Source organism: Dendrobates tinctorius, unplaced genomic scaffold, assembly GCF_039654945.1.
Source record: "Dendrobates tinctorius isolate UK_male_01 unplaced genomic scaffold, ASM3965494v1 ptg000120l, whole genome shotgun sequence".
Lineage (NCBI taxonomy): Eukaryota > Metazoa > Chordata > Amphibia > Anura > Dendrobatidae > Dendrobates > Dendrobates tinctorius.
Window position 1 is genome coordinate 20388276 of NW_027361788.1, and position 27595 is coordinate 20415870.

Sequence of the window (27595 nt, forward strand, 5' to 3'; positions counted from 1 at the left end):
GCTGCAGAGATACAGCTATCCCACCCACTGTGCAGCATGGAAGAGCACACAGTTTGGACCAGCAGTAAGGTCACACCGCTCATCTAAATAGTCAATTTTAAGGAGCATATTACACACAGAAGGCAGTAAGTTGTGAGGAAGAAAGATCGGTGAGCTCCTGAAGACGAAGACCCCATTAATGGGAGAGGTTTTTTTTCCTTTTATTTTGCCATTTGTTTTGTTTTACTTTATATTTTTTTGGGAGATTTGACCCTGCAATTGCTTTATCACTAAAGACAATACTCAGATTGCACTACTTTAGTATTGCAATATATTATGCCTGTATCTGCCACTGAGACCCTCCAGCACCCTGCAATAATAATAATTTTATTTCTATAGCGCCGACATATTCCGCAGCACTTTACATTTCAGAGGAGACTTGTACAGACTATAGACATTACAGCATAACAATAATCACATAGCTCATAACAGATACCAAGAGGAATGAGGGCCCTGCTCGCAAGCTTACAGTCTATGAGGAAAAAGGTAGACACGAAAGGTGGGTGGTAACAATTGCCTTCATTGTTCAGACCAGCCATAGTGTTTAGTATGTAACAGTACAGACAGAGGGCTAATGGATGCATAAAGCAAGTGGGAACATGATGTGGGGAACCTGGTTTTGGTAAAACTTTTGACTGTGCCACACAGGGATAGTTTGTTTACTGTGTTGAGGCAATAGGCCAGTCAGAATAAATGCGTTTTTAGGGCTCGCTTAAAATTGTAGGGATTGGGGACTAATCGTATTGACCTGGGAAGTGCATTCCAAAGAATTGGCGCAGCACGCGAATAGTCTTGGAAACGGGAGTGACAGGTTCTGGTTATTGAGGATGCTAACCTCAGGTCATCAGCAGAACAGAGGGCATGGGTAGGGTGGTATACTGAAACAAGGGAGGAGATGTAGGGTGGTGCTGAGCCATGCAGAGCTTTGTGGGTGAGGGTAATAAGTTTATACTGAATTCTGGAGTGGATGGGTAGCCAGTGTAATGACTGGCACAAGGTAATGGCATCGGTGTAACGATTGGCGAGGAATATGATCCTAGCTGCAGCATTCAAGACAGATTGGAGAGGGGAGAGTTTGGTAAGAGGGAGACCGATTAGAAGAGAGTTACAATAGTCCAGGCGAGAATGAATAAGAGAAGCAGTAAGTTTTTGCGGAGTCAAAAGTAAGAAAAGGTCGAATTCTAGAAATGTTTTTGAGGTGCAGATAAGAGCGAGCCAGTGATCGGATGTGGGGGACAAAGGAAAGCTCGTAGTCGAGTATGACCCCAAGACAGCGGGCATGATGCTGGGGAGTAATAGTGGAACCACACACGGAAATGGCAATGTCGGGTATAGGTACATTTACATTAGTAGTGGGAGGAAACACAAGGAGTTCGGTCTTTGACAGGTTCAGATATAGTGAGGACATTATGTTAGACACAGCGTTTAGACAATCGATGGTGTTTTCTAAAAAGGCAGGCGTGATGTCAGGAGAAGAAGCGTATAATTGGGTGTCATCAGCATAGAGATGGTACTGGAATCCAAATCTACTGCTTGTTTGATCAATGGGGGCACTATACAAAGAGAAGAGGTGGGGCCTGGGACTGATCCTTGAGGAACCCCAACAGTAAGGGGAAGATGAGAGGAGGAGGAACCAGCAAAAGATACAGTAAAGGAGCGGTCAGAGAGATAGGAGGAGAACGGTGTCCTTGATGCCGATGGAGCCGAACATAGTGAGGAGGAGCTGATGATCCACAGTGTCGAATGCTGCAGAGAGATCCAAGAGAATTAGCATGGAGTAGTGACCATTAGATTTAGCTGTTAGAAGATCATTAGAGACTTTAGTGAGGGCAGTTTCAGTAGAGTTTAAAGAGCGGAAACCGGATTGGAGAGGGTCAAGAAGAGAGTTATCAGAGAGATAGCGGATCAGACGGGAATGGACCAGGCATTCCAGGAGTTTAGAGATGAAGGGAAGATTATAGACAAGTCTATAGTTAGCGGCACAGTTTTGGTCGAGGGATGGTTTTTTTAAGTAGTGGATGTATGATGGCATGCTTAAATGAGGAGGGAAAGATACCAGAAGAGAGAGAGAGGTTAAATATTTTAGTTAGGTGAGTGGTGACAGCAGGGGAAAGGGACTGGAGGAGATGTGACGGAAATGGGTCACTGGTGCCAGTGGTTGGGCGAGAAGCTGCAATCACAATGGGTAGACCGAGAGCCCTTTAGAGATGAGCGAACCTGAACTGTAAAGTTTGTGGTTCATACTGCACAACTAGTGTTCAGTACTGAACTCCAAACACTGACTTCTCCTGGAAGAGGAGAGCGCGCGGGGAAGAGGAGAGCACGCGGGGAAGAGGAGAGCGTGCGATTTTCCAGCTCCAAAGTTCAGGTCAACATTCCTATGGGGTTCGGGTACAGAATCTGATGAACCCGAACTTCCACTGCTCCGATCATCCCTAGAACCCTTCTTCTGTCTTTACTCCTAGATGCCAAGGTCACTATTAACTGCGGCATCTAAGGGTTTAAACATCCAGGATTGGAACTAGTAAATGCTTCTGTCAAACACACACTGTAACAGACTCCCCCCTGCACCATTCACAGTAATATTTACAGCATTTCATGCCAAGACCGGAAATGTACAGCCCAGGCTGGGAAACAAAAGTTACAGATAAGAAAAGCTTAGTTTATTAGTTCTGTTACCACTGTGTGCAGAGTTTTTGCCTTGTGACTCTGTGGCTCTGCTGATGCATACAACGGAACATTTCCTACTCTTATTATCTACTGGAGATGGTTGATAATTGCTATGTACATGAATGCAGTCAACTTGATGCCTGTCAGTGGACACAGATTATGTCATCACTGCAAACCAAACAGTCCCCAATATCTTATCGATGTGTCGTAAACACATAAGCAGTAGTCAAACAAGTGGTTACATCATTATTGTGTTCATTATGGAAAGATATAATGCTACCATACTATGCATTGAAATGCAGCCTGAAATTAGAGGCACCAGACCACCGTACAGAGTCATGAGACTTGTAACTCTAAGCGTTTACTCACCTCTCGCATTAGAATTTGTGCCCTTTGCTTGAAAACAGACGGACTTCCGACATCAAACCTCTGCTGCAGGCCTTCTAGGTTCAGGAGATCCATCTTCTCATAGCACTGCTGCATTTTAACAGGATGATAGGCCAGCTGGGATATTTTCTCCATATGCTGGTGGAAATATACAATTAAAAGTTAGAGTAACAGTCCCCATAAATCAATAGTAAACATGAAAATAAACTTTGTAACATATCTTTTCAGATATTTGCTTCCATCTCCTCCAGGACTGATATTTCACTCTCAACAGTGAATTCAGACTTTCCCATTACCAAGGAAGGAGAGGAGATTTGGTGCTCAAAGTTCTCTGGAGAACTTGCAGTAGAATGTCGGTGTCTCCTCTAGGTCCTCCGTAGAGCGCTTTATGAGCACCGACTGTCTTCTCTTATTTTGTAATGGGAAGGTCCGTCTTCACAGAACACAGACTTTACCCATAAATTGAGAATGAAAGAACAGTCCAAAATTCTCTAATAATTCTGTTCCAAAAGTAATAATTCTATTACAAAAGTTTTGTGCCGGCTAGTCTTTAACGATAAGAGGAGCCACTGTGTGCGTCTCAGCCTGGCATCATCTTTCTCCCCTTACCTCACCCAGCTTGTCCCGTCCTCCCTCATTCACCAAGTTCTTGTTCATTTCTGTGGACTCGGTAAAGACTAGTTCTCGTACTTCAGAAAAACCCTGACTTGTTGGCACCATCAGAGCCTCCAGAATAGACGGGATGTGGGACTGGACGTGGTTTCTCACGCACAGCTCCGCTTTGGGCAGCACTGCCGCTGTTAGATAAAACATCTGACTCAGGATCAATTATGAATAAAGTAATCACTTATCGGTCATGTATAGTAAGTGACATCATTAATGGGGCTTTCTTGTGGGCCCCCCCATCAGCCATTGTAGAAGGCACCTGGTCAATCAGAAATCAGTCTTTATTGCCCGATAAAATGTAATTCTTTGCGCTAAGGTCACATAGTCAAAATATACACAGTAATTGGAGATTTACAGTAAGAGAAATAAATCTATGAAATGCATCTAAATTATCGGTTACTCCTGTACCTCGAATCTTGTTGGACACGTGCTCCTTGCAGGCAATGATCTGGTCCATGTCCGTTCTGATCTGACTCTCCATCTGTGCTCTCCTGTCACCACATCGCTTTTCCAGTCCCTCATAAAACATACGTGATTGCTCGTGGACCATCCGGTACACCGTATCAGAAATCTGTACGGAAAAAAAAGGGTTTTAGGAGCATATCTATCTTATTACAGCCCAGCCCAAAGGTTTCTACAGACGTCTTTTCATAATCTTGCAGGTTCAGCAAGCAGACAAGGGTGGAGCGCAGCCAGACAAATTTGGAGTCTGCTTATCTCAGGGGAAACAATAAAGATTGTATAGAAAAATCCAACAGAGATTTCCCTTGAAGAAACTAACCAGACTGACATCATCCGTAGTAGTGACCGAAAGCCCACACATTAGATGGCTGTCAGCTTGAAACTATCTTACCAGGCTGCCCACACACAAGCTCTCTCTCTGCTGAGCACACCTGTGTTCTCTTCGAGAGCCGCTGCCAGGCATCTCTCGCTTATCTCTAGTGAACAAATAGATGGGCCATCCGAAATCGGCACCCATACATACTGACTGTCAGCAGAACGCATCAATATCAGTGAGTCCAGCAGATGGTGGTGGGCCATTGGATTACCCAACTGGTGGCCCCGTTGGATCACCTAATTCGATCCCCAGTTTAAACATGAAAGTGTGAAGGAGAACAGATCATGTCTGTGGGGCAATGAAAATAGAAAATGGCATTAAAGGGGGGGGGGGGGGGGGGGGCATTAATTTATTTGAAAGTCCACGTACGACGCATTTCAGCTCAAAGATAGATAAGCATTTATCAGGCACCTGATGAAAGCTCGCCTATCTCAGAGCCCATTTCCTATGGAGCATCACTTCAAAGACAGGATCCATTCTCCTCCATTAGTAAATCAGAAGTCAGAGACTCACTTGCTGATATATCTGCCTTTTTCTGGTGTTTTTGCTGGGACCAATTTGCAAAATGACAATTTACCAAGACTGACTGAAGTAAAAATTTCTTTAAAAAATAGATGTTAAAAATCTCCATTAATGACTGAATAAGGTGACGAAAAGGACCACTTGATTGTTGCTTTGTGAAATAAGTGTACGCGATGTCAATATGGCCACACTTCCTATTTTAGGAAGTAAAAACCAGAACAATACCAATATCGGTAACTTCTGATCTACTAATAAATGGCCTACTAATTTTATGTCCGTGGTCAATTGTTTATTACGTATGGCCAACGTAAAGTTCCATATATGACTGGGATTTATTTGGGGCAGTGATACGGGTCTGCAGCCTCTTCCTGCCCGATTCTCCGCTATAAAACACGTATCTGGTGCGCAGGGCTCTGGTGTCAGTGAAGTGTTTTCTCTGCGCTTATCTCACTTATGGGGTGCACCTTACGAAGACTGGAAAGCATGTATTTGGAATTCGCCTTGCTACACTTGTAAGGAGAGCTTTAAACTAGAACAACATGGGAAGGGAAGCAAAAGACCAGAAAAAGCCATACACCTGACAAATGCTATTGAGAACTCTACTAGTAGAAGTGGAAAGGAAGAACAAAGACAAAAATCTAATTAATAAAAATATTGGAGAAGGAGAAACCAATCACAAACTAAAATGTTTCTATACTAATGCACATAGCATGGGCAACAAGCAAGGAGAATTGGAACTACTAACACAGGAAAAGAAATATGATGTCATTGGAATCACTGAAACTTGGTGGGACAATACACATGATTGGAATACAAGGCTAGAAGGATACAACTTATTTGCTAGAAACAGACTTGATAAACTAGGCGGAGGTGTCGCATTGTATGTTAGAAACACGTATATCTGCACAGAGATTGAAGCTTCAGAGACTGGGAGTTCTGTGGAAACTGTTTGGGTAAGAATACAAGGACAGAACAATGGAAAGGACACCATTGTAGGCATTTACTACAGGCCGCCTGTGCAAGCTGAAGCTATGGATGAACTCTTTGTGCATCAAATGGCCAAGTTCTCCAAAAAATATGACATCGTTGTCATGGGAGATTTCAACTATCCAGACATTTGTTGGGAATCTCTCTCAGGCAAAACTAACAGGTCAAGGAAATTCTTATCCTCTCTTGCTGACAACTTTATCTTCCAAAAGGTAGGGGAAGAAACAAGGGGATCTGCTACCTTGGATCTAATCCTTATAAACAGGGAGGAAATGGTTGAGGAGGTAAAAGTGGCTGGGACCCTAGGAGGTAGCGACCATGCTATTTTAGAATTTTGGATAACTAGAGGAGGAAGACCTGTGAAGACTCAGACGTCAAGGTTAGATTTCAGAAAGGCAGATTTTAAGGGATTCAGAAAGAGAATTGGAGGGATCCAATGGCTGGATATCCTTAAAGACAAAAATGTCCAGGAAGGATGGGAAATCTTGAAAAATGAAATTCTCAAAGCACAATTGTTAACAATTCCGAAAAGAGGGAATAGGAAGCATTTACGGAAACCAGGATGGATGAACACAGAACTTAAGCACATGCTAAAAAGGAAGAAAAAAATGTTTATAAAATGGAAAGAGGGAGGCATATCTAAAGAAGAATATAATGCTGTCTGCAGAACCTGCATGGCACAAATCAGATTATCTAAAGCTGACAATGAATTGAGGCTTGCAAGAGATGTCAAAAGCAATAATAAAAGGATTTTGGGGATATGTCAAAAGTAAAAGAAAAGTCAAAGATGCTATAGGATTTTTACAGGATGAAAATGATGAAATGGTAAGACAGGATGTTGAGAAGGCCGAACTTTTAAATTCCTATGTTGCATCTGTTTTCTCTCAGAAAGGAAATGTAACATCAACTGTTCTTCACTGTCCTATTAAGGGAATAGAAGAATCCAGGATATCTATAAACAGAAAGATAGTGAGGAAACACTTAGCTAACCAAAATGAATTCAAGTCTCCAGGTCCAAATGAATTACACCCCAGAGTACTGAAGGAGATAGCAGAAGAAATTTTTGAATCCCTCTCCATAATCTTTGAAAATTCTTGGAGAACAGGAGAAGTCCCAGAAGACTGGAGAAGAGCAAATGTTGTTCCTATCTTCAAAAAGGGGAAGAAGATGGACCCAGGCAACTATAGGCCGGTGAGTCTGACTTCTATACCAGGAAAGATCTTTGAACAACATGTATGTCAGTACCTGGATAAGAATTAAGTGATTAAACAGAGTCAGCATGGGTTTGTAACTAATAAGTCATGTCAGACTAACTTAATTTCCTTCTATGACGGAATCACCGATTGGGTGGATCAAGGAAATGCTGTAGATATAATATATCTTGACTTCAGCAAAGCATTTGACAAAGTATCTCATACAATCCTTATTGAAAAAATGACTAAGTATGGAATGGACAAGGCAACTGTTAGGTGGATTCATAACTGGCTTAGTGATCGGACCCAAAGAGTGGTCGTAAATGGCTGCACATCCAGTTGGAAGAATGTCTCAAGTGGGGTACCACAGGGCTCTGTCCTGGGCCCTGTATTGTTCAATGTCTTTATCAACGATTTAGATGAAGGAATTGAGGGTAAACTGATTAAATTTGTTGATGACACAAAGCTAGGAGGCATAGCTAATACTAGAGAAGAGAGAGAGAGGATTCAAAAAGATATAAATAAACTGGAGCAGTGGGCAGCAACTAACAGAATGGTTTTTAACAGGGAAAAATGCAAAGTACTACATCTGGGCAATAAAAATGAAAAAAGCATATACAGAATGGGAGGAATAGGGATAAGCAACAGCACATGTGAAAAAGACTTGGGTATACTAATAGATCACAGACTGAATATGAGTCAACAGTGTGATGCACCAGCAAAAAAGGCAAATGCAATTCTAGGATGTATTAACAGAAGCATACAGTCTAGATCACGTGAAGTCATTACTTCCCTCTACTCCTCTTTGGTCAGACCTCATCTGCAATATTGTGTCCAGTTTTGGGCACCACATTTTAAAAAAGACATCAACAAACTGGAGCAAGTTCAGAAAAGAGTGACCAGAATGGTGACGGGTCTGCAAACCCTGTCTTATGAGGAAAGGTTGCAGGATTTGGGAATGTTTAGTTTGCAAAAGAGAAGACTGAGAGGAGACTTAATAGCTGTCTACAAATATCTAAAGGGCTGTCACATTGTAGAAAGATCATCTTTATTCTCATTTGCACAAGGAAAGAGTAGAAGCAATGGGATGAAACTGAATGGGAGGAGACACAGATTAGACATTAGAAAAAACTTTTTGACAGTTAGAGTGATCAACGAGTGGAACAGGCTGCCACAAGAGGTGGTGAGTTCTCCTTCAATGGAAGTCTTCAAACAGAGGCTGGACAGACATCTGACTGGGATGATTTAGCGAATCCTGCTTTGAGCAGGGGGTTGGACCAGATGGCCCAGGAGGTCCCTTCCAACTCTACGATTCTATGATTCTATGCACTTGGGTTACAGATAACTGGCAAATAAGTCCGCTTCACACCGGCTTCAGAGGGAAGGGAGCAGTCTCAGGAAATAAAGTGATGGCCTCAAACGAGAATGAGTAATAAATGACAGAAGCTACGTTATGTGGACTAAAATCAGACCTTTATATACAGCAGATTTCTATAACATGCTGATCCTCCATATGTCAGTAATGTCAGCAGATCATCTTATGCTCCCCCATACACATTAGCCTGGGTGCTTTAAAGCAGAAGTCTCCCAGCATGCATTGTGCAAAGATTTAAAGGGGGTGTCCAGACCCACGTTTGCACATACCGCAAGGACGCACGGGAAGTAATCAGCTGTAGAAAGTAAAACAAACTACTACTCCCTAATAGGAGCACGGCTGATCTGCTAGGGAAACGTGGCAACAAACTTCTGGACAGTTTCTGACCACATGCAAAATTGTATCTGCAGGTTGTGGATTCAGAATCCATAAAATATATGTAATGGAATTTCAGGCTTGGTTTTATCTGTGTTGTGGCTTTGGTTTACAACGGAAGCCACAACAGCAAATCTTTTACATTATAGACCCCAGCGGTACCAACAGACCCCACTCAATTAGAATGGGGTCCATCATTTTGACATGGGGAAAAAATATAGCAGCAAAAGTGTCACTAAAACAGATCTGAGTCCTAACTCTATATACTGACTAGTGTTTACCGGTGGACATGCTCTTCAAGACTAGATGGGGAAAATTATATTTTAGGAATAGTGACCTTTTCTGAAATGTGAAATGGCAGGTTGCACTCCCCTGTCTTACAGAAATTTGCCCGCAGTTTCCTCCAATTGACTGTCGCAGGAGAAATCTTTTGTATGCTGAAAAATAGAACAAAGGCCAAATACCCTGTGTGAGCGGCTCCTGGAGAGCCAGAAGACTTGTGCAAACAGTACTTTGTGACCCCATACACCTTAGAATGAGTTCAGGCATACGTATTTTCAGTCTGTGCGCTCATTGTGTACACGATTGCCCGCAGACTATGGAAGGTCGACGGCACCGTTCAGACTGCCCGTGGACTAACAAAGGTCGATGGCACCGTTCAGACTGCCCGTGGACTAACAAAGGTCGATGGCACCGTTCAGACTGCCCGTGGACTAACAAAGGTCGATGGCACCGTTCAGACTGCCCGTGGACTAACAAAGGTCGACGGCACCGTTCAGACTGCCCGTGGACTAACAAAGGTCGACGGCACTGTTCAGACTGCCAGTGGACTAACAAAGGTCGACGGCACCGTTCAGACTGCCCGTGGACTAACAGTACAGTAAGCATGAAGAATGCTGCATGCAATAGTCAAGTGTTATTTGAGGAAGACTCTTGCATTTAGCTCAACAGATGCATTAAAAAAAAAAAAATGTAGAGCACATGGACACAGACCATTGTGGACATAACAGAACAGATGGCATACCGACCCCATATGGATAAAAAAATATATATATATCTGGATGCTAAACAGACGATTTTTCATATGCTCATCAAAACTCCAGCTTAGATATCTTTTGACCAAACACTTGTTCAGCCGAATGCAGACTCTGTTACGGCGGCGGAACACGCTTAAAAAAAAAATATAAATAAAGCGTGTTCGCCGCCCGGGGTCCACCGTGCGGCAGGTATAATAACCGCTGCTTAATAGGCAGAGCACAAGGACGGTAATGTGCCCAGGGAAGGACTGCACCTGATGCACAAAAGCAAGCTGTGTTAAAAGACTCACAGAGCTGCACACATGAACACAAATACAAAAGACGCTGGGTCTGTATTAAGTTCACAGACACTCAGCGGCACACGTGCGGTAGCCAAAGATCGGAGTAGTTATAGACGTCACTACAGCCGAGACGACTTACCCTGACTGGACGTGTGCACGGCGTCGCAACTGCGAACACCAAAACGGCTGCAGGCGTAAGTTACCAGGCGCAATGCAGGACGCAGGCTGCAGAGGATGCTTGAGCGCGCTGGCGCTAGCGCGCACACTGGCTGTATCCCAATCACTCACACATACGTATTATCAGAGGGAAGGGGTTTCTTAATAATTTATTCACCAGTCCAAACATCCATCACCAAACACACAGCAGCAAGTATGGAAAATACTAGCGCATGGCATAGCGGCCATGCGCACTTTTTATAGCGTACGGGACCTACCGGAAATCTCCAGAGCCCCGAGCATAACCAGTCAAATCAGGAGCAGGACCTGAGCACCTGACTCCTGAACTCCAATGAGAGCTAGTCCCGTGAGCATGCTCAGAAGCAGGGAAAGAGGACTTCGCCTCCCTCTGGAGACAAATGTGAGAATCTGGGTTGCTGCATATGCATAGAATGACCCAGATTCCTAACACTCTCTTGACTCCTCTCCTATATATGCACACTCAGTTCTGCAGAACAACCATGTGGTTACAATGAGGAGAGCAAAGGAAGACATCTCTAGCGGCATCTTGTCTCCTACAGGAACTAGAGGACCACTTGTGGAAATTCAAGAGCTCCCTATACACGGGATGGTGCATTACTCCCAAACTTTCCCCCTAATCTTGCGTTTCATGGAGTTGCAATGTATCGCTATAGAACAGACACAATGTTAAATGACTGCTAGGAAACTAGAAGTGATCATACAAAATACAAGACCGGGAAGAGGAGAAATACTGTTCATGCCACATGTACGATGTCCGTGTAGGGGAGGGCAGCTACAACCTTCTGTTTAATTTCTCCAATGTTTATTTTACCCAACATATTTAGATATCAGGAAATGATGGTGACTCACCAACCACCAGGTTCTCTGCCGTTCTTGGGGTTTACCCCTTAATCTGGGACCAATTATGTTTTTCAAATCAGGAATAAGGTCTTCCATCACCAGATTGCAGAGGACCTGCACAATGAGGAGACATTTATAAGATGGAAATATTAAAAAGTATCCTAAAACTATAAAAAAATAGAACAGAGAATCGGATTTTGTATAGAACAATAGATTTAATTGGTCAGATGGAAATAGATGCGTATCGTACCTGTACTTGGTTGCCGCACAACATGTCCCAGGTGCCATACTGATCGCGTGCTTGTCTATACAGCCTGACTGAGTCTGTAAAAGCTGCCGATTCCACTCGAGCGTCTTCAGGGATACCTGAACGGTAGAGAGAGAAATCTACTATAAAACTTGACTTACTGTGAATTCATGTAGTTTCCAACCAGATTGTGTTCTGGATGTTAAAATTAGGTGATTAACAGTATCAAAATCTAAGGGTAGGCATGATAATTAATAGTATACTTTAATTGGACACTGTACTCTTCCTTGCTTTTGCTTTGAGATCTTCAAGTTCAGTCCATATGAGGACCTCAGCCATCTTTCTAAAACTTTAAAGGGAATCTTTCAGTTTTCTGCTATGTAATCTGGCAGCGACATAATGTAGAGATAGAGACCCTGATTGCAGCAATGTACCATTTAGTTTACTGGGTTCAGCACATGTGATACACTCCTTGTTTTTTCTGCTGCAGAGCTCTGAATGCTGAGCCCTATATAACCCCGCCTACACCACTGATTGACTGCTTTCTGTGTACATTGTCAGTAAGCTGCTAATCAGTGGTGGGGACCTTGTTGGATCAGGAGACACTAGACAACTAGTCTTGTAGTGATAATTTCCTGCTGATAAAACACTGATTGTATTGAAACAAAAACACAGATTAGTAAGTGACATCGCTGGAATCAGGGTCTCTGCCCCTACAACACGGTGCTCCCAGATTACACAGCAAAAACCTGCTGACAGATTCCTTTTAAGGTGGTTGTCCACTACTGGACCACCCCTCCTTAAATGCTAAAGGAGAAACAAAAATACACACATACTTGTCACCAGGACCAGCATTTCCAGGATCGTCGCATCACGTGAGAGCTGCAGTTATTCAGCAACTGATTAACTCCAGCCTTCATACTTCAGACGGAACTGTGAAGGCCTCAGCTATTCAGTGGTCACTGATGCAGTGCTCATCACAATGTCACGAGTGCTAGGAAACAACGCCTCGATATCACTGGAACAGTACCAGTCCAGAAAGTAGGTTTTTAACTTTATAGAGCACTTTAGCAGTGGACAATCCCATTTACAGATGTTTTACATGGGACTGAAGGCAACAGCTGATCTACAAGTAATGTGACCTGCCATGTCGCTACAACCTGTGTTTTATGAAGCTTATTGGCACACCGACTTGTAAAAGTGCAGAATTATTGTTCTGGCAGGAGAGCAAACCAGCAATGGACGTCCCAGACATTTAAGAGACTTTTCAGACAGCTGGATTGTGAAAGGAGAAATGCATGAATAGCCGTAGCCCAGACAATGGGTTGTTACACAATTGCTGGCCCCATAAAATAAAAGTTTGACATTTGCATCAAACAAAAAGACAGAAAAATACGGCATTCTCTACTCGCCGTGCATCCACACTACGCCGCATGGCTCTCTACCTCCACTGCAGACAGGGATTTGTATTTACTGGTGTGCCTTATACAGGTGTAATTGTGTGCATCTAAGTGTAGAGCAGAGTGCACGACTGCGGCGGACACGGCAGAACAAGCGGGAGACTAAATAATAGAAAAAAAGAAGTCTAATAAGATAACAAGGTACGGTTAATGGAGTGGCTATTCAGTAAGGAGAACATTTTTGCAAACTGGGATGAGGTCAGGACCTGAAATTTTCCACCAGTAAAATGCTGGGCTTCACCCAGTCTAACCAGTACAATCTCAACCACAAGCGTGCTAATTTCTGATGACACTGCAGTCAATGTTAGACTTATTACAACAATGTAGCGTGTCCCCTGTAACATTTTCTGTGCCTTCTTACCCAATACCGTTTACTTCAGGCTCCATACTTACCATTATTGCAATGACGCACACAGTCCTGGAAGACGGCGCTCCATCGCTGTTGCTCACGCTCGGTCATAAAACAGAAGTAGTAATGACGGCAGTAAGGGTGCCACAAGATTATGGGGAACTGTGTTGCACATTTCATCTGTGCACTGCCTGCCTTTGTTTTTAAACCTGCACATGACAAGCATCATTAAGCCACGGCTCATATTCATTCCTTGTGATGTTACAATAATACACCAACTGTACATTCATATGTCATTGCTGCCTAAATTTGCCAAGTTTCAGAACCCCACTTATGTTATGTGGCTCTCCAAGAATATAATAAAAAAAATAGCCACCGTCACATATTTCAAGTGGCAAGCAATCATGACACAACAAGATAGAAATATGTGACGGTGGTTATTTATCACATTTTCGGAGTACCCCTTAAATACATTTGGATCCATCACAATGAGCTTTATATGTTGACCAAAATCTTGCACAGTTCAGACCTTGACCGCTAAGTGAAGGCTTCAGCAATTTCAGTACATAAGTGACTGGCACAGTTGAAAAGTCAACAATGGAAAGAAGTACGTACCTGGAATTGTACTATTAAGCATTTCTGTGTACTGATCCAGGGAGGTGAAGACTCTGTACCCAGCGCAGTTCATGCCAGCTCGGGGTTGCAGACCACGCTCATAAGCCTAGTATGAGAAGTACATTTTAACAGCTATAGCCACCTGTAGGCCGCTTATGAGGGCAACTGACAACACTTACTATTTTATTCTCATACAGTACTGGTCCATAGTGGTGAGGAACGACGCAGAAACGGTTCCTCCACTTTTTCGTATCATCTTGATACTGGAATAGGTTCCCAGAAAAGATCACCCTGTCCTTCAGCGGGATCTTAAAAGGAAGAAAAATGAATAACAAAATAGTATATTTTCTTGTCCTCTTAAGAGAGTTGTACATCTTCAGGTCCCAGGTATACCTGACTGTATATGCATATCCAAGGGTATTTAGGAGGAAGTTACCTGACAATGTAATATTCAGAGTTTTTGATATTTTTCCATTCCTACCTTTCGATGGAGTAGTTGTGTCTGCGGACCTCCATTCCCTTCGATCTCATAACGGACACTGTTAAACAAAGCAACTCCGTATTGCTCTTCGTATAACTTCCCAAATTCTGCCAGCAATTTTCCTGTCCGTTCTGCAATAAAAGAGGACAGATAGTCAGCATCTAGAAAAATGAGCATATCCTCCCATAGAATAGCTGAAATTAATAATCTCAAAGCAGCAATTTCTCTTAAGGGGAGTCAGTCACCCCCAAAACTCCGTTTAAACTAATCAGATGGGTCATATAAGGACTATGCTCTTAAAATCATATTCCTGTTAAATTCTTAGCTTTAATTTTCCAGAAACTTATCTTTAATCCCTAAGCAAATGTGGATGCTCAGTGCACCCTTGGTGTGGCCGAAAACCTCAGCCTCACTTTACGGATTGCCAGCGCTGTCTGAACTGAAAAGCCAGCAGTTTGTGCACACCGACCCTGCAGGAGCAGAGCAAGTGCGCACACAGTGTCAGTGCATGAGCAGAGCAAGTGCGCACACATTCACCTCTCCTGTCTGCTGCGACAGCTCACTATATTGATTGATGGAGGGGCGAAGTGTGCATTTAGAGTTTTGGCCATGCCAAGGGTGCACCAAGCATCCACATTTACATAAGAACTAAAAGACAAATTTTCTCGATAAACAAAGCTAGGAAAAGTTAACATACGATTTTTATAGGGATTAGGTCGACCATCTGGTTAGTTTAATCTGAGTTTTGGGGAGTCACAGAGACTCTATTACATGGAAACACATGAAGACGGACTCATCTACTATTAAGTTTGTCTTGTCTGTGACAAGATCTTTAGTATGTTTTATGACATTTCACACATTTGTTACACACTGAACTGAGTAGCAAACACAAGCAATTTTCACACCAAATTATTATAAAGCTGTAATAGAGGAAAGTAATGGAAGTGTCCTGTGGGTATGTGTCCAGCGCTGGAGTGAGACTGGGATAAGTCATCAGATCCATAAAGAATACTCTGGGATCGGGCTCAGACTCAATGTCGGAGAAGAAGAGCTCACTGAGGATTATCTTTTGACTAATGTAGGCAAAAATCATAATCCAGAGAGCAGCTGACTAAGACCGAGGCAATGTGTGAGCTGTCACTGTCCGTGCACCCCCTGACAGTATGCGTCACTGGTCATTGATCATGTTCCAACAAATAAGATGCAGAGAACATTCGAGAAGTTTTCGGATTACCAGTTACTGTAATTACCCTGACAGGAAGACGAGCAGCTGTGGTATGTATAAAAAAAAAAAAAAAAAAAAAAAACACGGGATTAGTTAGAGGGGTTGTCTAGTGTTTCTTCAGGAGCACACTGCTCCCCTACCTGCTAGCTTGCTGGGCAGCAACACGCTCCTACAGGTGGACAGATCAGGCTGGCGGCATGTCGGAGCTACGGGCCTCTACAAAGGTGATAGAGTCAGCTTTGCCTCCATGGCATCGAAGGAGCGCAGGAGTACTGAGGCTGTTCGGATTCAGCGAGCTTTAGAGCTACGCTTGCAAGCTGTATAGTAAACTGCTTGTAAGCGCTGCCCTTTTTGCCCCTGCTAATAGGACTTCAGAAGTAGTCATTATCCTCAGCAACAAGCAGTAAACTAATTAAAATTAGAAATCCCTCCATTCCAGAGAACAGAGGATTTCTAATGAGTGGTAAATTTCAAAGTTGTTCATTTCTACAAGCCCTTAGCAATTTTATCCATTCAAACAGTGGAGACAACCCCTTTATAAAGGGAATCTATAATAATGATTTTCATTCCAAAACACAATATATGGCTGAATAGATCACAGGACAATAAAATAATGACACCTGTCTTGTAGTAATCCGATGCGTCAGTGCTAATAAATGAAGCCTTGAAGAAATATTTATATTAGCCTGGAATTGCATTGATGCCCTCTGAGTGCATAGACACGCCCACAGTGCACTGCCAGGCTAATTTACATGCAACTTTAAAGCTTGATTTCTACGTAATATGTACCATATCTCCCTTCTATTGTTGTATACAACTGTACCACAAGATTCAGTGGGAAAATCTCCCTTACAGGATCCTTTTTGCTCATCCAGCTGTGCATCCTTTACACAGAGGTGCCAAACCTTAGGTCACTTTGTATGTAACTTCTAGGCCAGGTTAGTACAAGTATCCGTCTGTGTAGGTATCCACTCTATTGTGATTATACCAAGCCCAAAAGAAAACCATAAAGTGCATTATGCATTACAGGTCACATTGTAACCACCATGCTTGGCCATATAACGCTGTATTAACAATACCTGATTATATAGCTACATCTTCAGTATCACAGTCATTTCAGCTATAATTAAACCATACCTGCAATTTAACACAGTCACACCCGCTATACTACATGACTGCTCACAATACTTGTTTACCACGTGCTTGACATGCTGTAATATGTATATCCGATACGACCGATACCATAAAGTGCGGGTAGGCTAAACCAAGAACGAGAAACAGTAATGCCCTGTTCACACCCTGAGCTTGGGATTGGTTTTCAGAGGTGATTAAGTCAATGAGATTTTATAATTCTTAAAATCACATTTTATTCTAGCCAACCATTTAATAATTGTGATTGGCTGCAGTGGTCATATGACCGTCCGGCTGAAACAAAGGAGACCCAGGCAGCGTTCTTCAGTACAATGCCGGGGGTAAAAGCTGGTAACTCTTGTGTCACATCTGTTGTTACAAGGTATAATTGATCCAGTTATGAGATTTTAATCCAGTTATATAACAAAACATATATTCTGCCGAACCACCTCCCTCTGTCCGGGAACATGTTATTTACAGCAGTCATAGGGCTTCAATGTACCATGACTCAGTATAGGAAAATGCCAATCATTTCATGAATTCAGGATATATAACATTCTGTGCATCCATCTTAAAAAAGGAGGACATTTCCATGGATACAAAAAGGTAGCCAGTGCCAGGTATCGGCTTATTGCTAAATTGATCTGGTCCCAAGGCACCGGCTATACCATAGTGTTATACTAGCCCCTGGCTGAAGGTTGTCTGTAGGCATTATTACACATAATAATAGTCACACTCCCATGAAAAATGAACAGTGTACATCTAGTAGTAACCACCTTAACTCAATAAAACAGTATGGCAATTTAAGAATTAGGCCAGGGTCACACTTGCGAGTGCAATGCGAGAAACTCGCGTAAGTCTCTCACATCAATACCCGGCACTGCCACCAGCGGTTCGGACCGGAGTGTTCAGCTGCACAGAGTTTCTCACATTACACAAGCAAGTGTGACCCCGGCCTTAAGGCTGCCCTCATACACAGATAAAAGTTAGACAAACTCGTCGATTTCAATGGGACTGGCTGACCATATGATCCATGGGGGCCTCCCGACTCCACCGGACAGCAGGCCAGGAAGAGGAGAATCAGTCCTCTGGACTCAATTTGTTTCCAAGGGAGATAAGCCACTGTTATAGGTCTCTGGCAGCAGTTTTCTACTCTAGAAAATGCAATCTAGTGCATGGCGGAGTCAGGAGCATCCATGGAGCGATATCTACAGAAGGGTACTTTTTTATTTAAACAAGCGTGAATTAGGCAAATGCTTTTTACGCCAAGACATGAAATTTGTTATAATTTTTCAATGATCTCGCACATCTATTTTAAGAGGTGCAATGTGTTTGGCATAGATCGCAGTGGACATTTTATACGGTCATATGTTAAAGTTTGGGCACCCCATTAATGTTAACCTTTTTTCTTTATAACAATATTGGTTTTTGCAACAGCTATTTCAGTTTCATATATCTAATAACTGATGGACTCAGTTATATTTCTGGATTCAAATGAGGTTTATTGTACTAACAGAAAATGTGCAATCTGCATTTAAACAAAATTTGACCGGTGCAAAAGCATGGGCACCGCAACATAAAGTGCCATTAATATTTCGTAGATCCTCCTTTTGCAAAAATAACAGCCTCTAGTCGCTTCCTGTAGCTATTAATGAGTTCCTGGATCCTGGATGAAGGTATTTGTGACCATTCCTGTTTACAAAACAATTCCAGTTCAGTTAAGTTTGATGGTCGCCGAGCATGAACAGCCCGCTTCAAATCATCCCACAGATGTTCAATGATATTCAGGTCTGGGGACTGGGATGGCCATTCCAGAACATTGTAATTGTTCCTCTGCATGAATGCCTGAGTAGATTTGGAGCGGTGTTTTGGATCATTGTCTTGCTGAAATATCCATCCCCTGCGTAACTTCAACTTCGTCACTGATTCTTGCACATTATTGTCAAGAATCTGCTGATACTGAGTTGAATCCATGTGACCCTCAACTTTAACAAGATTCCCGGTGCCGGTATTGGCCACACAGCCCCAAAGCATGATGGAACCTCCACAAAATTTTACTGTGGGTAGCAAGTGTTTTTCTTGGAATGCTGTGTTTTTTAGCCTCCATGCATAACGCCTTTTTGTATGACCAAACAACTCAATCTTTGTTTCATCAGTCCACAGGACCTTCTTCCAAAATGTAACTAGCTTGTCCAAATGTGCTTTTGCATACCTCAGGCGACTCTGTTTGTGGCGTGCTTGCAGAAACGGCTTCTTTCGCATCACTCTCCCATACAGCTTCTCCTTGTGCAAAGTGTGCTGTATTGTTGACCGATGCACAGTGACACCATCTGCAGCAAGATCATGCTGCAGGTCTTTGGAGGTGGTCTGTGGATTGTCCTTGACTGTTCTCACCATTCTTCTCTGCCTTTCTGATATTTTTCTTGGCCTGCCACTTCTGGGCTTAACAAGAACTGTACCTGTGTTCTTCCATTTCCTTACTATGTTCCTCACAGTGGAAACAGACAGGTTAAATCTCTGAGACAACTTTTTGTATCCTTCCCCTGAAAAGCTATGCTGAATAATCTTTGTTTTCAGATCATTTGAGAGTTGTTTTGAGGAGCCCATGATGCCACTCTTCATAGGAGAATCAAATAGGAGAACTACTTGCAAGTGGCCACCTTAAATACCTTTTCTCATGATTTGATACACCTGGCTATGAAGTTCAAAGCTCAATGAGGTTACAAAACCAATTTAGTGCTTCAGGAAGTCAGTAAAAAGTAGTTAGGAGTGTTCAAATCAAGAAAATGATAAGGATGCCCATACTTTTGCACCGGTCAAATTTTGTTTAAATGCAGATTGCACATTTTCTGTTAGTACAATAAACCTCATTTGAATCCAGAAATATAACTGAGTCCATCAGTTATTAGATATATGAAACTGAAATTGTTATAAAGAAAAAAGGTTAATATTAATAGGGGTGCCCAAACTTTAACATATGACTGTATGATGCCAACATAGCTACCCAAATAAAGTATGTGCAAACATCAGGAGATCCAAACACAAATATATACAGTTGGTATAGGAAGAGATGATGGTTTTGCAGAAGACATTCTTGTGCTGGAGGCCCCACATATACGTACAGTAGGAGATGGAAAATAATGGGAACCATATTATCATCCTGATGTGGCCCGCCATTAATACATATGGAGGACAGATTGCTGCTGTGGCAAAGTAAAAAAAAAAAGAAAAAGAAAAAAAAAACCACTCAGCCTTAATATCCGTTATGAAACTTTACATCACAAGTAGATTCCAGTCCAATCTGTTGTTAATATCATGAAATCCTACAAATATCACAGCATCATAAACCATCTGCTGGACGGACTCTCTGCCGCTGTCACTTACACTAAGAACTTCTGATGAAGGTCAACATTTTTGGCTTTCGTATCCCCCGTCACCGACACAAAGCACTAGATCTACGCCAAATATACATACACTGTGTTTTCATTTTGAACTTAAAGTATCTACGAGACATAAGTGCTGCCCGGCAGATTTGTGTTTTTTGAGGGGGCTAAGATAATGACCCCCAAGTGCTGCAAGAATCACTACAATCTGTGAACTCGATTCATCATCGCAGTTTCTCCACTTTTCTGGAGTTTTCTAAAAAAAATTTAGTGGTTTTAGAGTCTGTGCCTTATTCTCTATATGTTTTGCAGCACTTCTTAAGGCTGGTTTCACACTTGCGTTGGGCAGAGCTGCGGAGGGCTGCATACTTCCTCTGTTAAGCCCTGCCCACCTCTTCCATTCAGCTCTGCCTACGTCGTACCTATCTTTAACATTGGGTATTCAGGCCATGTGAATGTATGCGGATGCCTTCGCATGCATCGTTTTGACACTGCGCCGAACGCAACATGTTGCATTTTGTTGCAGTTGGCGCAGCGTCAAAACGACGCATGCGGAGGCATCCGCATACATTCACATGACATGAGTATCCAATGTTAAAGATAGGTACCCAGGATGCGTGTAGTTTGCGGGTCTTAACGGAGGAAGTACGCAACCCTCCGCAGCTCTGCCCAACGCAAGTGTGAAACCAGCCTCAGGTTTTTTGTTTGTTTTTTTTAAACTGTGATAGATTTTATTTACCTGGTTCACAGACCACCCAAAGATGCACCTATTAATAAATTTAGCGCACCATCCTCCAATGTGCTTCAGATTCAAGACTGGCCTTGATACATTTTCCTCTAAGTGATAGAATGCAAAACAAAACAAATTTTTAAGTAGCCAACAAGAAAAAAAAAATCTTACTTAGTCATCAACGCAGAGCAACCAGTACTTATTGGGAAGGACACATGTGCATGAAAAAGGCAATTTATCATAATAGTTGAACCTTTGCTTCTTTAACGAGCCTTGCGTCTTTTGGCTGACCTGTTTACGAATAACCCAGTGAGGTCAACATGGAACACAAAAACATCCCAAGTATTTTGGTAATTGCAATACCAGGACATACATATAGAACTGGTCAGAGGCCGTACAAATAGCATAGAAAAAAAAAACATCCAAAAAGAATGTGTAACCATGTCCCACAGCTAATCACCAGACCTGTAAACTGTGTCGTAACCATTCAACAATGTCCAACTGTTTTGTGTGGCGCAGCGTACTATGTGGTTGGAAAATAGGGATTTTTGTGGAACTCACCCTAAAATATTTTTCTCCGAGATGCGCATTGGGGGACACAGGACCGTGCGTGTATGCTAATGCCGCTAGAAGGCTGACACTAAGTGAACAGAAAAAAGTTAGCTCCTCCTCCGTAGTATACACTCTCCCACTGGTTCTAAACGAACCAGTTCAGTACAAAGCAGTAGGAGAATAAAAAAAATCAACTTTAATACAGGTACAACATGTCAAGAAACCCACCTATCAAAAGGAAAACAAAGAGCCATCAGGCTAACAGGGTGGGTGCCGTGTCCCCCAATGAGCATCTCGGAGAAAAGGATTTTACGGTGAGTACCACAAAAATCCCTATTTCTCTTTCGCCTCATTGGGGAATACAGGACCGTGGGAAGTCCTAAAGCAGTCCTTTGGCTGGGAAACTGACCCAACGGATTAAGCCAAAAGTACCAACTGTCTATAGGTGCGCTACTGCTGCCTGGAGAATCCTTCTGCCCAGACTTGCGTCTGCTTAAGCCTGAGTGTGGATATTGTAGTGCTTTGAAAATATATGTAGATTAGACCAGGTTGCAGCCTTGTAAACCTGTTCTGCTGATGCCTGGTGCCGAAGAGCCCAAGAAGCACCCACCGCCCGTGTGGATTGTGCCCTGATCCCTGCTGGAACAGGTGCGCCACTGACGCGGTAAGATTCCTGAATAGCCAGACGAATCTGCCTGGCTATAGTCGACTTTGAAGCAGCGAGTCTGTTCCTACAACCCTTGTGGAGCTCGAACAACGTGTCTGTCTGCCAAAAGTATACCGTCCATGACACATACTGTACCTCCTGAGGGCTCTTACTAGATCCAACGTATGAAGGGCCTTTTCCACACAGTGTACTGGTACCGCGCAAAACAAGGGCAAGACAATATCCTCCTTGTTAATGTGAAAAGAGGAAACGACCTTAGAAAGAAAAGGAGGGGCCAACCTGAGAACCACCTTATCCTGGTGAAAGATCAGAAACGGGGCTCGACAAGATAGAGCCGCCAACGCCGAAACCTGCCTGATTGACGTTATAGCAATGAGAAAAAACACTTTCCATGAGAGGTATGCTAATGAGACATCCTGCAGTGGTTCGAACGGAGATTCCTGCAGAGCACTTAGGACCAGGTTAAGGCCCAGGCGTCCAGGGGAGCCTTATAGGGAGGTACCACGTGGGAGACCCCCTGAATGAAAGTTTTTACCCGCAGGTTGGATACAACCCTGCTTTGAAATAGGATGGATAAGGCCAAGATCTGTCCTTTGAGGGAGCTCATTGCTAGACCCGAGTCCAGGCCGGTTTGGAGAAATTCTAAAATGTTGGGAATGGAGGTGGTGAGCGGAGGACGACCGCGGTCTCTGCACCATGCAAAAAAGACTTTCCAGGTGCGGTGATAGATTAGCGCCCGGAAGCCCGCTTCGACACATATCATTGTAGAGACCACATCCTGGGAGAACCCGGCTTGGGTCAGGATTCAACGGCCAGGCCGTTAAACACAGGGCCCCCCGAGTTCTGTTGGTAGATCGGACCCTGGGAAAGTAGGTCCGGATGATCTGGTAGCCGCCAGGGGGCCTCGGCCAGTAGCTGCACTAGCTCTGCGTACCACGCCCGATGAGGCCAGTCTGGGGTGACCAGGATCACTGGGACCCCTTGTGACTTGACCTTGCTGATGACCTCTGGAAGCAGTGGTAACGGGGGAAAACACATATGGGAGGCGAAATTGGTTCCACGGCAGAACCAAGGAGTCCATGGCGATGGCCTGTGGATCAAGGGACAGAGCGACAAACTCTGGCACCTTGGCATTTAACCTGGAGGCCATCAGATCTACATCTGGGGTTCCCCAACATTGACAAATTTGTCAGAAAACCTCGGGATGGAGAGACCACTCCCCGGACGCAAGACCCTGCCAGCTGAAAAAGTCTGCTGCCCAGTTCTTTACACACAGAACGTGGACTGCCGAGATCACAGAGTGATTCTTCTCGGCCCAGCGCACAATGTGTTTCACTTTGTGCATGGCCGCGCTGCTGCGGGTGCCCCCCTGGTGATTGATGTAAGCCACAGCCGTGGCATTGTCAGACTGAATCCGGACTGGGCAACCTGCCAGGAGATGATGAAAATGCCCCAAAGCCAGCCGGATCACCCCGATTTCTAGGAGGTTGATGGGAAGGTGTGATTCCCGAGGCGACCAACGTGATTGGGTAGTGTGGTGATGGAAAACAGCTCCCCAGCCAAGGAGACTGGTGTCGGTAGTAACCACCAGCCAATGGTCCGGGGGGAAAGGACTTCCCCTGAAGGGAAGAACTCTGCGTCCACCACCTGAGAGCCTGGCTGACCTGAGGAGGACAGCCGGCACGGGCGGTCGAGAGAAAACTGGCTCTTGTCCCAAGTTGCCAAGAGGGCGTGCTGCAGGGGACGAAGATGAAGCTGGGCAAACGGAATTACTTCCATCGCTGCCACCATTTTCCCCAGGACCCTCATGCCGAAACGGACAGTACGAGGAACTGGCTGGCGGAGTGCCTGGAATCCCTGCCGTAAGGCTAGGGCCTTGTCCCGAGGGAGAATTACCAACCCTCGGGAGGTGTCGAAGATCATTCCGAAGAAGGAAATCTTTTGAGCTGGGACAGGGGAAGATTTTTTCAAGTTTACCAGCCACCCTAGGCGGTAAAGCATATCCAACGTGATGTTGACGCATTCCTAGCAAGCTTGAAAAGACGGTCCTTTGACCAGGAGGTTGTCCAAATATGGCAAGACGACTATGCCCCGAGAACGCAGGATGGACATGACGGTCGCCATTACCTTTGTGAACACCCTGGGGACGGTGGCTAGCCCAAAAGGCAGGGCTGTGAACTGGTAATGTAGGCCGTGGACAGTGAAGTGTAGGAATGTTTGATGCCAAGGAAAAAATGGGGATATGAAGGTAGGCGTCTTGGATGTCAATACAAGCTAAAAATTCTCCCTTTTCTATTGATGAAATGACGGAGCGAAGGGACTCCAAGCATTTTCGGATGATTTTGTCAAATCTGTTTAGGAGCTTTAGGTCCAGAATGGGCCTTAGTTCCGTCCATCGGGACCACGAATAAATTTGAATAGAACCCCTGGAATTTTTCGTTTTCCGGTATGGAAACAATAACTCTGTCATGAAGGAGTGACTCGATGGCTTTGAAAAAGCCATAGCGCACACTTCCGCTCTGGGAGGATGGGAATGAAGAAAACGTTTCGGAGGATGGTTGACCAATTCTATTTTGTACCCAGAGGACACTAGCTCTCTGACCAATGTTGTGCACGACGGTGAGTCAGACATGGCAAAACCAGAGCAGGCGGCCGCCTACTCTGCTGGTGTCGACCGGAAAATGCCTCGAGTCATTTGGCTGAAAATCTGTGGGACCTAGATTCCTTGGATTTGGACTGGTGGGAACGGTAATTTTTCCCCAATGGATTGTATCTGTACGAGATTTGACGATCTCTGTCCTGAGTGAAGCAACCCGAACCGGCAGGATTGGTCGATGCGGTCCACCTGGGGTTGCGAAAGGACTAAAAACGTGCCTGTAGCTGGTGACGAAACGGTCGCTTAACCCTTTGCTGGGGAAGAAAGTTGCTTTCCCCCCCTGTGGTGTCAGAAATGAGTTGATCTAGCCTCTCACCGAATAATCGGTCGCTCTGGTAAGGCAGAGACGTTAGGTATTTCTTTGATGCTGAGTCTGCTCACCATGTCCTTAACGACAGAGCTCTTCTAATGGAAATAGCATTCGTGGCAGCAAGTGCCACGCAGTTAGCCGCGTCCAGGTATGCATTAATCAAGTAATCTCCGTCCAAAGCGATCTGATTCGTAAGATCAGCTACCTCTGATGGCAGGTTAGTACCCCTAGACTCATAGTACCCAAGACTCTGACCAGGATACCATGGCCTTCACCACCCACGTTGCCACGAAGGAAGGGGAGAGAGCTGACCCTGAAGCTTCAAAAACTGAACGAGCAAGGCTCTCTGAGATGGTCAGTGGGATCTATGATAGAGGATCCGTTAGGTAAAGATAGCAGGGTTTTAGAAGCCAAGCGCAACACGGGTGGGTCTACTGGAGGGGATTCTGCCCATTTTTTGCGGAGATTAGGAGCAAACTGGTATCTTGCTTCAAGCGCTTTCTGCCCTGAGAAACCCTTGTCTAGCCATTTCCTATGCCGCTGCACTATGTCCTCAAACTCTGGGTGAGTGCAGAACACTATGTTTAAATGACACCTTGTGGCCTGTGGTCAAGGTGGATTAATCGTCAATCTCTAGGGTTTGATTGAGGCTGTCAACTGTCTCCTGGTAATCAGACGCATCCAAATTGAGGGGCGCATCCGATTCAAACTCCGAGTTCTGCTCGCTATCGTACACTGGTGGGGGCGAGCGAGAGATGGAGCTTATGGATGCCGAGGCACTGGATGGGCCGGGAGACGCCGTATGGGTTCGTTTCCCCTGCATCTGTCTAGAGAGAGAGGCCCCTGCAGGCCAATGGCTCCTGTGAGGTGTAGGATCCTTCCAAGACAGGCGAACCACTGTCCCTACCCCTATTTGGGGCCGTTAGAGATGCCATAGACTGCGACAGAGACTAAGCCCATTCAGGGGGACAAGGTACACTGGGCTCGGTGGCAGCGGAGGGCTCTTGGGCACGTTCGGAATAGCAGGCTTCGCATAATTGCTTGCTCTGTGCCTGCGGAAAAGCGGACCGACAGGAGGTACATGAGGTGAATAACACCGTATGAGTCTTGGCCCTTCTAGGCATGCTGTACCTCTTAGCTGATATGGCCTGCAGCTGCTGGGGCGGTGTATAAGCCGAGTGTAGCTTAAAAGAGATTAGCGCAGCCTCTGAAAAATAGCAATGCAATAAAGGGGGTGCAGCACTTACCCCGGTCCTGTGCCCCTGGGCATCCTGGAGGGCTGCAGAATGTCCTGCGGCTTGTTACTGGATTCCAAAACGGTGCCTCTGTGTGAAGCGTCGGCGTGTGGGCGGGCCCTCTGGAAATAGACGCACCTGGGGGCTGGACATCCGGTCGCGGCCTAGTTCAGGCCGAAGCCGGGGCCTAAAGTTCCGGCGCCTGCTGGAGCACCCGAGTGGCGTGCCGCGCTGGGGATGCGGGTATGGCGCGCCAGAAGTGGCGCTAGCACTTGTGCCCGGAAGCTGCACGCTGATAATGACGTCGGCTGCGCCCCCACGTCGCAGGAGAGGGTATGTGGAGGCGACACTACACGTGCTCGCCTGTTGGCTTGGGGAGATCAGACCCTTTCAGTAGGGTCCGTCGTCCCTATCTCGTCTTCATGGTAAAAGGGAATGAAAAAAAAAAAAAGAATGGTCTGAAAAAACAGACACTTGTGCCTCCTACGGACATTAAGCATGAACTGGTTCACTTACAGCCAGCGGGAGGGTGTATACTGCGGAGGAGGAGCTAACTTTTTTTTTCTGTTCACTTAGTATCAGCCTCCTAGCAGCAGTAGCATACACCCACGGTCCTGTGTCCCCCAATGAGGCGAAGGAGAAATTAAAGGTGATTTCTAAAACCTGCTCTCAAGATTTTTTTAAAATTAAATATTACTGACTGGTCCGGCTCTGTTTACGTCCACATCAGAGGCTCCGTCACAAAATCCGCCATGCTTCATGGGAAGAAAAGTGCAGCAGGCAGAACTGCTCCTTCTGGGAAAATTACAGACATCACAATATAGGACCATAGATGGGGTCCATCAGGACCATAGATGGGGTCCATCAGGACCATAGATGGGGTCCATCAGGACCATTGTTGTAATGATACTGGAACACTTATTTTTGGTTTTTGGCTCCTAAGGTAGGACAAAACCTTAAAATGTATTCATCCACAGAAACACAAGGAAGAAGAAAACCTGACCATTGGCATGGCTCACTCCCTTCTTTGCCATCCATCTTTTGGGCTGTCCAAGCATTTGGAAAATGAAACCTTTGGCAGCCATGAGCTGGCATAGATTTCAGCTACAATGCCTGCTTTGTAGCGCACATTATCGTAATCTTGTG

At 44.5% G+C, this 27595-nt stretch overlaps 1 protein-coding gene across 4 annotated transcripts in view; it reads right to left on the bottom strand.

Annotated features, from left to right (window-relative positions):
- The window catches only part of NIBAN2 (niban apoptosis regulator 2), a 75800-nt gene that overhangs the window by 11489 nt on the left and 36716 nt on the right, over positions 1–27595 (bottom strand). For all 4 annotated transcript variants that reach the window (XM_073590856.1, XM_073590854.1, XM_073590853.1 and 1 more), the window contains exons 3-11: positions 14561–14691; positions 14259–14387; positions 14080–14185; positions 13509–13673; positions 11659–11774; positions 11418–11522; positions 4171–4333; positions 3706–3893; positions 3079–3234 (exon numbers count right to left, since the gene is read on the bottom strand). In XM_073590856.1, the coding sequence (XP_073446957.1) occupies positions 3079–3234; positions 3706–3893; positions 4171–4333; positions 11418–11522; positions 11659–11774; positions 13509–13673; positions 14080–14185; positions 14259–14387; positions 14561–14691 (1259 nt within the window). The remainder of the gene's footprint in view (positions 1–3078; positions 3235–3705; positions 3894–4170; positions 4334–11417; positions 11523–11658; positions 11775–13508; positions 13674–14079; positions 14186–14258; positions 14388–14560; positions 14692–27595) is intronic.